At 49.8% G+C, this 12383-nt stretch overlaps 1 protein-coding gene across 1 annotated transcript in view; it reads left to right on the top strand.

Annotated features, from left to right (window-relative positions):
* The window catches only part of LOC104027533 (uncharacterized), a 347867-nt gene that overhangs the window by 133982 nt on the left and 201502 nt on the right, over positions 1-12383 (top strand). The window contains 1 exon segment of the mRNA XM_075725302.1: positions 11337-12367. Coding sequence (XP_075581417.1) covers positions 11337-12367 — 1031 coding nt within the window.

Raw genomic sequence — 12383 nt, 5'->3', positions numbered from 1 at the left:
GGAAGGTGGGAAGGGGATTTTTTTCCCCACCCGGAGATGTTTTCCAAGATTTTTTTGGAAAGCGGGAAGCCTGGCAGGGCCGTCCGAGGCAAGGCAGCCCCTCCCTATCCCAAACCAGCCTCTTGGGGTGGGGGGCAGAAGATTTTTTTTTTTTTGGGGGGGTGTAGACCCCCTTGCCGCAGCCCATCCGCTCTCCCGCTGCATCTCCAGGGCTGCTGCGGGAAGCCCCGCCCCGATCCCTGTGGAATTGAGCGCTGGGATAAGCCCCCAAAAGAGGCAAAAAATTTAAAAAAAAGTCAATTTTTCCCACCCGCGTGAGCGCGGAAAACAGCAAATGCTCGGGGAAAAGAGGGAATAACTTCAGCGTTGTGGATCTGGGGAATTTTTTTCTCTGCAGAAAAGGGGATAACGTGAATTTTTTCTCCATGGAAAAAGGGAATAACTTCAGCGTTGCGGCTCTGGGGAATTTTTTTTTTTCATGGAAAAAGGGAATAACTTCAGCGTTGCAGCTTTGGGGATTTTTTTCTCCATGGAAAAAAAGGGATAACGTGAATTTTTTCTCCACGGAAGAAGGAATAACTTCAGCGTTGCGGCTCTGGGGAATTTTTTCTCCATGGAAAAAGGGAATAACTTCAGCGTTGCGGCTCTGGGGAATTTTTTCTCCATGGAAAAAGGGAATAACTTCAGCGTTGCGGCTCTGGGGAATTTTTTCTCCATGGAAAAAGGGAATAACTTCAGCGTTGCGGCTCTGGGGAATTTTTTTTTTTCATGGAAAAAGGGAATAACTTCAGCGTTGCAGCTTTGGGGATTTTTTTCTCCATGGAAAAAAGGGATAACGTGAATTTTTTCTCCACGGAAGAAGGGAATAACTTCAGCGTTGCGGCTCTGGGGAATTTTTTCTCCATGGAAAAAGGGAATAACTTCAGCGTTGCGGCCCTGGGGAATTTTTTCTCTGCAGAAAAAGGGAATAACTTCAGTGTTGCGGCTCTGGGGAATTTTTTCTCTGCGGAAAAAGGGGATAACGTGAATTTTTTCTCCACGGAAGAAGGGAATAACTTCAGCGTTGCAGCTCTGGGGAATTTCTTCTCCACGGAAAAAGGGGACAACTTCAGCGTTGCAGCTCTGGGGAATTTTTTCTCCATGGAAAAGGGGATAACGTGAATTTTTTCTCCACAGAAGAAGGGAATAACTTCAGCGTTGTGGCTCTGGGGAATTTTTTCTCCACGGAAGAAGGGAACAACTTCAACGTTGCGGCCCTGGGGACTTTTTTCCCACGGAAAAAGGGGATAATGTGAATTTATTCTCCACGGAAAAGGGGATAACGTGAATTTTTTCTCCACAGAAAAAGGGAATAACTTCAGCGTTGCAGCTTTGGGGAATTTTTTCTCTGTGGAAAAAGGGAATAACTTCAGTGTTGCGGCCCTGGGACTTTTTTCCCATGGAAAAAGGGGATAACGTGAATTTTTTCTCCACGGAAGAAGGGAACAACTTCAGCGTTGCGGCTCTGGGGCATTTTTTCTCCACGGAAAAAGACGGAGCAGTCCGACCGGGAGGACCCGGGCGCATTTTTGCTCTTTGAGCTGGAGGTGGGGGAGCAGGCGCAGAACCCCCCGGGGCCTCAGGCCTGGAGCAGCCTCGGGAGACTTCCCCTGGGAATTCCGGAGGTGTCGGCCGGGCATCTGGGATGACAGGGCAGCTGGCACCGCCGGGAGCCTTTGGCTCCTTTTTTTTTCCCCCCCTCAGGGAAGAGGCGGAAGCATTTTTCCAGCAAGTCACCGGAAAACGGGCACCTTGCGGAGCTGGAATTCCCTGCTTTGGGATCCCAGCTCCCAAGGTGCCGATTCCCTTAGGTGGGTGCTTCCCCCTCGCCCACCCGCCCGTCGCCTCCGCCCACCCCGACAATGAGGATGAGGATGAGGAGGGTCCTGCTCCATCACCTCCCTCCACCCCTCCCCAACCCCGTTCCCCCCCTCCCCGCTGCCTCTGCTTTTCGGGGATCCCCGGGAGCTCCGCCTCGGCCGCTCCCGTTTCCCCAGGGATGAGCATCTCCGGGAGCGGCTGAGGCGAGGGTCTGTCCCAAACCATGTCCAAACCAGTCCAAACCAGTCCAAAACAGTCCAACCTGTCCAAACCAGTCCAAACCATGTCCAAACCAGTCCAACCATGTCCAAACCAGTCCAAACTGTGTCCAAACCATGTCCAAACCAGTCCAAACCAGTCCAACCATGTCCAAAACAGTCCAACCATGTCCAAACCAGTCCAACCATGTCCAAACCAGTCCAAACTGTGTCCAAACCATGTCCAAACCAGTCCAAACCAGTCCAAACCAGTCCAAACTGTGTCCAAACCATGTCCAAACCAGTCCAAACCAGTCCAAACCAGTCCAACCATGTCCAAACCATGCCAAACCAGTCCAACCATGTCCAAACCAGTCCAAACCGTGTCCAAAACAGTCCAAACCATGTCCAAACCAGACCGAACTATGCCCAAACCAGTCCAAACCAGTCCAAACCAGTCCAACCATGTCCAAACCAGTCCAACCATGTCCAAACCAGTCCAAACTGTGTCCAAACCAGTCCAAACCAGTCCAAACCATGTCCAAAACAGTCCAACCATGCCCAAACCGTGTCCAAACCAGTCCAACCATGTCCAAACCAGTCCAAACCGTGTCCAAACCAGTCCAACCATGTCCAAACCAGTCCAAACTGTGTCCAAACCATGTCCAAACCAGTCCAAACCAGTCCAACCATGTCCAAAACAGTCCAACCATGCCCAAACCAGTCCAACCATGTCCAAACCAGTCCAAACTGTGTCCAAACCATGTCCAAACCAGTCCAAACCAGTCCAAACCAGTCCAAACCAGTCCAAAACAGTCCAACCAGTCCAAACCAGTCCAAACCATGTCCAAAACAGTCCAACCATGTCCAAAACAGTCCAAACTGTGTCCAAACCATGTCCAAACCAGTCTAAACCAGTCCAAACCATGTCCAAACCAGTCCAAAACAGTCCAACCATGTCCAAAACAGTCCAAACCAGTCACAACCATGTCCAAACCAGTCCAAACTGTGTCCAAACCAGTCCAAACCAGTCCAACCATGTCCAAACCAGTCCAACCATGTCCAAACCAGTCCAAACTGTGTCCAAACCAGTCCAAACCAGTCCAACCATGTCCAAACCAGTCCAAACCGTGTCCAAAACAGTCCAACCATGTCCAAACCAGACCGAACTATGTCCAAACCAGTCCAAACCAGTCCAAACCATGTCCAAACCAGTCCAACCATGTCCAAACCAGTCCAAACTGTGTCCAAACCAGTCCAAACCAGTCCAACCATGTCCAAACCAGTCCAAAACCGTGTCCAAAACAGTCCAACCATGTCCAAACCAGACCGAACTATGTCCAAACCAGTCCAAACCAGTCCAAACCATGTCCAAACCAGTCCAACCATGTCCAAACCAGTCCAACCATGTCCAAACCAGTCCAAACCATGTCCCAACCAGTTTATTTGGGTAAATTCATTTATTTAACGAATAAAGTGCAGATTTTGGAAAGCTACACGATGCAGAGATTAATTTTTCCATTTATTTTTGGGGTAAAGGAGCAGAAAAGCTTCTCCCCTGGCGAATAAAGAATTTATTGGTGCCCGGAATGTAGGATGATGAAAAGTTATTCTTTATTAGTTTTTATATATTTAAGTTATGACTTATTATTTCATTAGTATCTTCTTCTACTTTATCATGTGATCCTATTATATTTTTATTATACTATTACTATTATATATTATTATTTTATTATACTATTCTATTATACTGTTAGACTACTGTATTCATGCCTATTATTATGGTATGATACTGTTATACATATTAATATTATGTTATTATACTGCTATATTATTATATTGTTACATTATTATAATTATTATTTAATAGTCTTTCTGCAGCTGCAATAATTTTATGCAGTTTGAAGTGGATGAGACCGGATTCAAACCCCTACCTATTTATTCTATATATAGATTCTCTCTATATATTCTATATTCTATAATATATTTCTATCTCTCTATTTTTTTCGACGCCGTTTTCTTCACTTTCGGAAGCGCAAGGGGATGTTTTGCTCCTAAATCGGAGTAAAAAAAAAAAAGAAATCTAAAAAAAAAAAGGGCTTTTTTTTTTTTTTTTTTTTTTTTTTTTCAGGTGGCGGGGAGGAAACCGGGCTGGCAGGAACCGCAGCTCCCATTCATCAAGGGCGATAAAGAAATAATCACATTTCCCCAAGAAAAAACATTTGTCGGGGATTTTCCTTTTTTTTTTTTATCTCCAGGAAAAAAAAAAGGGGTCGGTGCCTGGTGGAGAAGGTGTTAAAACCGAGGAGGGGGAAAAAAAAAAAAACCAAACAAATAACCCTTTAACGCCACGATGCAATTTAAAAACCTCCCTCTGCAGCCTAAATTTAAAGTTTTCTGGTGGGTTTTTTTTTTTTTTTTTTAACAAAATTTGAGCAGCGTAAATCTTTTGGGGGGAGAAAGAAATTTGGGAATAGAACAAACCCTTTTTTTTTTTTTTTTTTTAAGGATTTTTTAAAAAATAATTTCTCGACTTTTATTTCTTTCCTCCTTGGCCAGGGGTGGATTTTGGGCTGAATTGGGTTTCCCAGCCCCCACATTTCTTATTTTTGAAGGGCAAAGTCAGGCACGGTGGCTAAAAAAAAAAAAAAAAAAGACAAAAAGGAGGAAAAAGGGGGGAAAGAAAGAAGGGAGGATGGGGAAAAAGAGGGAAAGAAGGGGGAAAAGAGGGGAAAAAGGGGGAAGAAGGGGGGAAAGAAAGGGGGAAACAAGGGGAAAGGTGGGGGGAAGAAGGGGAAAAGAAGGGAGAAAAGGGGGAAAGAAGGGGAAAAAAGTGGAAAAAAGGAAAAAAGGGGAAAAAGAAGGGGGAGGAGGAGGGAAAAATGGGGAAAAGGGGGAAAGAAAGGGAAAAATCTGGAAAGAAGGGGGAAATGGGGGAAAGGGGGGGGAACAAGGGGGGAAGAACGGGAAAAGAAGGGAGAAAGGGGGGAAAGAAGGGGAAAAAAGTGGAAAGAAGGGGGAAAAAAAGGTAAAAAGGGGGGGAGACAACCGGGAAAAAGGGGGGAACATGGGAAAGAAGGGGAAAAAAGGGGGAAAGAAGGGGAAAAAAGGGGGAAAGAAGGGGAAGAAGAAAGGGGGAAAAAAGGGGGAAAGAAGGGGAAAAAGGGGAAAGAAGGAGAAAAGGGGGAAAGAAGGGGAAAAATGGGGGGGAAGAAGGGGAAAAGGGGGAAAGAAAGGGGGAAAATGGGGGGAAGGGAAAAAAGGGAAAAAAGTGGGAAGAAGGGGAAAAAAGGAAAAAAGGGGGGGGGAGGGGGCAAAGGAAGGGGGAAAAAGGGGGAAAAAAAAAAAAAAAAGGTGTGAAAAGCGGGCGAGCGCGGAGAGGGCGTTTCCCCCCCGGGGGCCCGGGGGCCGCCCCCCCCCGCCCACCGGGGCCGCCCCCCCCGCCCCGCCCCGCGGGAGCCAGCGGCGGGCGCAGGGAGCGCGGAGGCTGCGCGGGGGCGGGGGCGGGGGACGGGGCCCCCCCGAGACCCCCCTGAGCCCCCCTGAGACCCCCGGCCCCCCCGAGCTCCCCCAGACCCCTCCGAGCCCCCCCTGAGCCCCCCCAGCCCCTCCGAGCCCCCCCTGAGACCCCCGAGCCCCCCCGGCCCCCCCGAGCTCCCCCAGACCCCCCCGAGCCCCCCCTGAGACCCCCGAGCCCCCCCAGACCCCTCCGAGCCCCCCTGAGCCCCCCCTGAGACCCCCGAGCCCCCCCCGGCCCCCCCGAGCTCCCCCAGACCCCTCCGAGCCCCCCCTGAGCCCCCCCGAGCCTCCCCCCAGCCCCTCCGAGCCCCCCCTGACCCCCCTGACCCCCCCGAGCCCCCCCGAGCCCCCTGAGCCCCCCCCAGCCCCTCCGAGCACCCCCGGGCCCCCCTGAGCCCCCTGACCCCCCCCCCGAGCCCCCCCTGACCCCCCCTGACCCCCCCGAGCCCCGGCCATGGCCGCGCTGGAGCCGGCCCAGGTGAGGGGGGGGCGGGGGTGGGGGGCGGGGGGGCCCCGGAGGCTGCCCGGCCCCAACCGGGGGGCGGGGGGGGGAGGGGGGGCAGGGGGGTCTTGGCGCGCGCCTGGGGGGGGGGGTAGTTCATTTTTTAAATTTATTTCTCTTTTTTGGGGGGAATTTATCTTTTATATTTTATTCCTGTGCTTTTAAAAAAAAAAAAAAATCTTACTTTTAAAAAAAAATTTATTTCTTCCTTTGGTTTTTGTTTTATTTCTTACTTCGCTTTCGTACTTCAGGTCTTTGCTTTTAAAATTTTATTTCTTACTTTGCTTTTTTACTTTCTTCGCTTTCTGACTTATTTCTTACTTTTGCTTTTATTTCTCTGCTTTCTTATTTATTTCTTACTTCGTTTTTATTTCTTACTTCGCTTTTATTTCTTACTTCGCTTTTATTTCTTCGTTTTTATTTCTTACTTCACTTTTATTTCTTACTTCGCTTTTATTTCTTCGTTTTTATTTCTTACCTTGCTTTCTTACTTTGCTTTTTTACTTTATTTCTTACTTTGGTCTTTAGTTTTATTTCTTACTTCGTTTTCTTTATTTCTTACTTTGCTTTCTTACTTATTTCTTACTTTGCTTTGATTTTATTTCCTCCCTTGGTTATTTTAAAGTTACTTCTGATCTCTAAAAAACTTTATTTCTTACTTTGCTTTTTAAATTTGAGTTCTTACGCTGGCTTTTTAAAGCTTTATTTCTTACTTTGCTTTTTTAATTTGAGTTCTTACTTTGTCTTTTGTTTCTGGCTTTTAAAAAGTTCTACCTATTACTTTGGGTTTTATTTCTTACTTTCCAAAAGTTTTATTTCTTACTTTGCAAAAGTTTTGTTTCTTACTTTGCAAAAGTTTTATTTCTTACTTTGCAAAAGTTTTGTTTCTTACTTTCAAAAGTTTTGTTTCTTACTTTGCAAAAGTTTTATTTCTTACTTTGCAAAAGTTTTGTTTCTTACTTTGCAAAAGTTTTGTTTCTTACTTTGCAAAAGTTTTGTTTCTTACTTTGCTTGTTTAATTTTAGTTCTTACTTTGTCTTTTATGTCTTACTTTTAAAAACTGTATTCCTTACTTTGGGGTTTTATTTTTGTTCTGACTTTGTGGGTTTGTTTTAGTTCTTTTTTAAAATGTTAGTTCTTTGGGTTTTTTTTTTTAATTTTAGTCCTTAATTTGTTTGGTTTTTTTTAATATTAATTCATTGGGGTTTTTAGTTGAGTTGATCTTTTTTTATTTTTCGTTTTTACTCTGCGATTTTTTTACTTTTGGTCCTTTTGTTCTTTTTTTTTTCCCTAAAATTTTCGTTCTTATTTTATTTTGGTTCTTTGGGTTTTTTTTTTTTTTTTGTCCTTTTTTTTTTCAAATTTTGCTTCTTACTTTGTTGTTTGTTTCTTTTTTCTTTTTTTTTTTTTTTTAAATGTTGCCACTTCGCCGCCCATGTAACTCCTGTAACGGCCCCAGGTGCCCGAGGCTCTCCAGGAGGTCACCGTCACCGCCAGCGAGAAGCCGTGGCCGCTCGACGCCCCCCGCCCCGCCCTCCCAGCAGGTAGGGACCCCCCCACCCCCCCAGACCTCGGGGCGGCTCCATGGTCTCCCCGGTGGCTTTTCGCGGGCCACGGGCGCAGGAGGACGCGGCCGCCCCCACCGAGCTCTCCCCCGGCGCCGGCGTTCCCTGGGTGCCTTTGCCAGGAGCTCCCGGTTTTCACCGACGAGGCGCCTCTTAAAAGAAATCCTGCTTTTTCTCCTCTTTTTTTCTTTTTTCCTCATTTTTGCGGGTCGCACGTCGGCGCCGGCGACTCGCGGTGGGCTTCTAGCTTTCATCCCGCTTGGGATGCGCGAGATAATCCCTTGCGTTTGCTCCTCCCACCGCAATTCCGGGGCTAAATCCTCGTTTTTCCAAGGATGACGTACGTGGGCAAATCCTCGTTTTTCCAAGGATGACGTACGCGGGCGAATCCTCATTTTTCCAAGGATGATGTACGTAGGCAAATCCTCATTTTTCCAAGGATGACGTACGTGGGCGAATCCTCATTTTTCCAAGGATGATGTACGCGGGCAAATCCTCGTTTTTCCAAGGATGACGTACGCGGGCAAATCCTCATTTTTCCAAGGATGACGTACGCGGGCAAATCCTCGTTTTTCCAAGGATGACGTACGCGGGCAAATCCTCATTTTTCCAAGGATGACGTATGCGGGCGAATCCTCATTTTTCCAAGGATGACGTACGCGGGCAAATCCTCGTTTTTCCAAGGATGACGTACGCGGGCGAATCCTCATTTTTCCAAGGATGATGTACACGGACGCCGGGAAAGGGGAAGGTTGACGCCTGTGGTGGTGGGACCAACCCTAAGTCTTGTTGGGCTTCCCTTCTTCTGCTCTAGCCGGCAGCTTGTGGAGCTTCCTTGGCTTACTCTGGGCATGATGCTTCCTAATTAAGTGGGTTTTTTTTAATTAACACGGTCCAAGAAACGTAGCTGAGAACGTGGTTTAAAGGCCGGAGCGCCGTTTTCACCCTCACCAGGAGATGGATGGGCTCGCCGGGCGCTCTCCTCAACGCCCAATCCCTCAGACGCCCGTTGAGGTGCTCCAAGCACCCCAGCCTGGGCAGGGAGACGCTCTCCTCGCGCCTAGAAAATGCGTAAAATTGCCAGAAATGAGTGAAAACGCGGGAGGCAAGCTGCCGGGGGGATGTCCTGCCTGGGAGCCGGGGCTTGGCGGCTCCGCTGGGCTCACAGTGCCCTCTCCTGACGGCTCCCGGCCACCTGGAAAGGGACACTCGGCGGGACGGAGAAGCGCCCAGGTCTCCTCCGGCCGGGAGGCGTGAGCTGTGGCTCCCAGGAGGGGAGCGGGCGAGACGCGACGTTGCCCCACGCCGAGCTTTGAGGGCGCTTGGGTGGGCGAGGAAGGCTTTGGGGGTCTGGTCCACGCGGCTTTGAGAGTCGCGTGGTCGTAAGATGAATCAACGTGGACTTAATCTCACCATACCACAGGTTTCCCTTTTTTTTTAATTTTTTTTTTTTTTTTAATGCTCCTTCTTGCTCTTTCCTAATCTGACTGAATTTTGGGATGGGTAGCATCGGCGCTTAACCTTTTCAGCTTAACCTTTCAGGTTACTGCTGATTTTCTAGACGATGCCCATGAGAAGACCGTGCCATCCTTGGGCACGCTGAGCTGCTCCGCCTACGAAATAATTAATGGCAACGATTCAGCCTCGAGGGGCACTAAGATGGTGGATAAAAGTCCCGTTTTTCACGTGCAGCTCGGTCCTCGAGCATCGCCTCTTCCTTCATGGGCTCCTTCTCCGACGCCCTGCTCTTGGAGTAGCTGTTCCACGGCCCCAAGCGTCCGATTTACCAGGATGCAACCCCGGAATTTGGGAGCGTGGCTGGCCCGCCGTGCCCCTGACAAAGATTTTTTTTTTTTTTCGCAAAAATCGGGGAGCAGGTTCGCTTGGGCGCGACGCATCCGAGCCGTGCAGCTGGCACGCCTGGTTTTCCTCCCTGGCTTTTTCCAGCCTTCCTTTTCCTCCTGCTCGATATTCCCTGAGTCTTTCCAGATGGACAATCTCTGCCTTTCTCAACTGCTCTCGATCTCGCTGGACTTTTCTGTCGTCTTAAAAAGTGGTCTCGGGGCTGATTCCTCTCTGGTTCGAGCTGCTCATTCCCTGGGGTGCCTTCTCCATCACCTGGAAAGCTCTTGTAGATACCCTCAGCCAACCCTGCTGGGACTTCCCTCCTCGGAGACCTGAGCACCGGGATTTTCTTTCTCTTTTTGAAGAGGGTTGAGTTTTAGGGTCCCACCTCTTTCTCTTTTTGAAGAGGGTTGAGTTTTAGGGTCCCACCTCCGTCTCCTGTGATGAGGCGTCACAGGTGGTGGTGGTCTACCCAGTGATCCGCCGCTGTCTACCCGAGCAGGCTTCCCCGTGTATAACCCCGACCTGCTCGCTCGGCTGGAGCAAGGGGAGGAGGTTTGGATCCCCGACATCCAGAGCTCGGAGGAGGAGGAGGAAGAGGAACAACTGGCGCGACCCCTCTTGAGATTGCGGACAAGGAAAAGGAAACGGTGGAGAAGCTGCCGTGATGCCGGGAGCTCCTCTGGCTCCAACTCCTCGCGCTCAGGTAAGGGTTTTCCACCCCAAAAATGGAGATGCCAGGCATCGCTCCTTTGCCTCCAGCAAGCAAGATCGTACTGGAAACTGGTGTAACTGGGAGCCGGGGGGGTTGCAGGGGTGTGAGGACCAATCTGGGCATCGGCAAACGCTTCTCCTGGCAGGAGGACGCTGCTGCTTCTGGATCAGCGTAGCCAGATACGATTGAGGGATGAACTCAATCGTGTTTTGTGGCGCTTAGAATCATAGAATCACAGAATCGTTTAGGTTGGAAAAGACCTTTAAGATCATCCAGTCCAACCATTAACCTACACTGCCAAGTCCACACTAAGCCAACCAAGGGTAGACCAGACTGAACCATGTCCCCCAGTGCCACCTCTGCCCGTTTTTTGAACCCCTCCAGGGATGGGGACTCCCCCACCTCTCTGGGCAGCCTGTTCCAATGCTTGACCACCCTTTCCGTAAAGAAATTTTTCCTAATTTCCAACCTAACCCTCCCCTGGCGCAGCTTGAGCCCATTTCCTCTCGTCCTATCACTAACTACGTGGGAGAAGAGACCAGCACCCACCTCAGTACAACCTCCTCTCAGGTAGAATCGTCGAATCGTGTAGGTTGGAAACGACCTTGAAGATCATCAAGTCCCACCATTAACCCAACACTACCAAGTCCACCAATTAAGGGCAGAGTCATAATTAATTTCATGTTTCCTGGTTTAGTGGCTGGATTATTTTTTATATTTTTATATTTATATTTATATTATTTTTTATTTACTTTTATTAAGTAAAACAAGAACAGAATCATTAAGGTTGGAAAGGACCTCTAAGATCATCAGCTTCTCTCCGTCCCTCCTCAAGCTCCCTCCCCGGCACGTGCAGGATGGAGGTAGAGGTGGATTCCCTTCCTTTCTTTATTTTTTCTTTTTTTCTGCTTTTCCCGGCAGACGATGGGTGGACGAGCGAGACGGAGGAGGACAGTTCCCAGGAGGAAGACGGAGAGCTGCGCGGAGGGTCATCGAGGAAACCCAAAGGTGGCATCTCCCTGGGCTACGAGCACCACAAGAACCACTCGGGAAGGAGATCGGCTTCTTCCAACCACAACGGGCGAAAACCCAATAGCAAGAGCCCTTCCGGAATGCGGCTGGGGCAGCACAAGCACGCCTGCGGCCAGTGTGGGAAAAGCTTCAGCCGGGGTTCGTCCCTCAACCGGCATCAGCGGGTCCACGTCGGGGAGAAACCCTTCACCTGCTCCAACTGCCGGAGAAGTTTCATGTGCAGCTCCACCCTTAAGGACCACCAGAAGACCCACTGCCAGGAGAAACCCTACAAATGCCCCAGCTGCGAGAAACGCTTCGCTTCCACCAAATCTCTCAAAAAACATTGCAAGCTCCACCTGGAGAACGGGGCGTACCGGTGTTCCGACTGCGGGAAAAACCTCACTTCCAACTCGGCTCTTGTCATCCACCGGCGGATACACACCGGGGAGCGACCCTACCAGTGCCCCGACTGCGGGAAGGCCTTCATGGCCAACAAGTCCCTCAACAAGCATCGCAAGAGCCACACAGAAGACGCGATCTTCGTCTGTCCGGATTGCGGGAAGAAGCTCACTTCCAAGTCCACCCTCATCATCCACCGGCGAATACACACCGGCGAGAGGCCCTACGAGTGCCCCGACTGCGGGAAACGCTTCATGGCCAACAAATCGCTCAGCAAACATCGCAAGAGTCATATGGGGGAGGGGACCTATAAGTGTCCCGAGTGCGGGGAAACCTTCCCAAAAAACTCAGCCTTCGTAGCCCACCTCAGGACCCACAGGGGCCAGCCCCCGTATCCGTGCTCCGACTGCGGGGAAGCCTTCTTGGAAAGCTCGTCTTTCAAGCGACACCGGAAAAAACACTTGGTGGAGAAACCCTACCAGTGCTCCGACTGCGGGCTCGGCTTCACCGTCCACTCCGCCCTCCTCCTCCATCAGAAGAGCCACGTAGGACCCCGGCCTTACGTCTGCTCCGACTGCGGCAAAGCTTTTCGGGAGAGCACCACCCTCCGTAGGCACCAGCGTATCCATACGGGTGAGAAACCCTACCGCTGCTCGTACTGCGAGAAGAGCTTTCGGGCCAGCTCCACCCTCATCATCCACCGAAGGATCCACACCGGCGAGAAACCTTATAAATGCACCAAATGCACCAAGTGCTTCATGTCCAGC

Source organism: Pelecanus crispus, chromosome 29 (genome assembly GCF_030463565.1).
Source record: "Pelecanus crispus isolate bPelCri1 chromosome 29, bPelCri1.pri, whole genome shotgun sequence".
Classification (NCBI taxonomy): Eukaryota; Metazoa; Chordata; class Aves; order Pelecaniformes; family Pelecanidae; genus Pelecanus; species Pelecanus crispus.
This window is presented reverse-complemented; position numbering and strand designations above follow the sequence as displayed.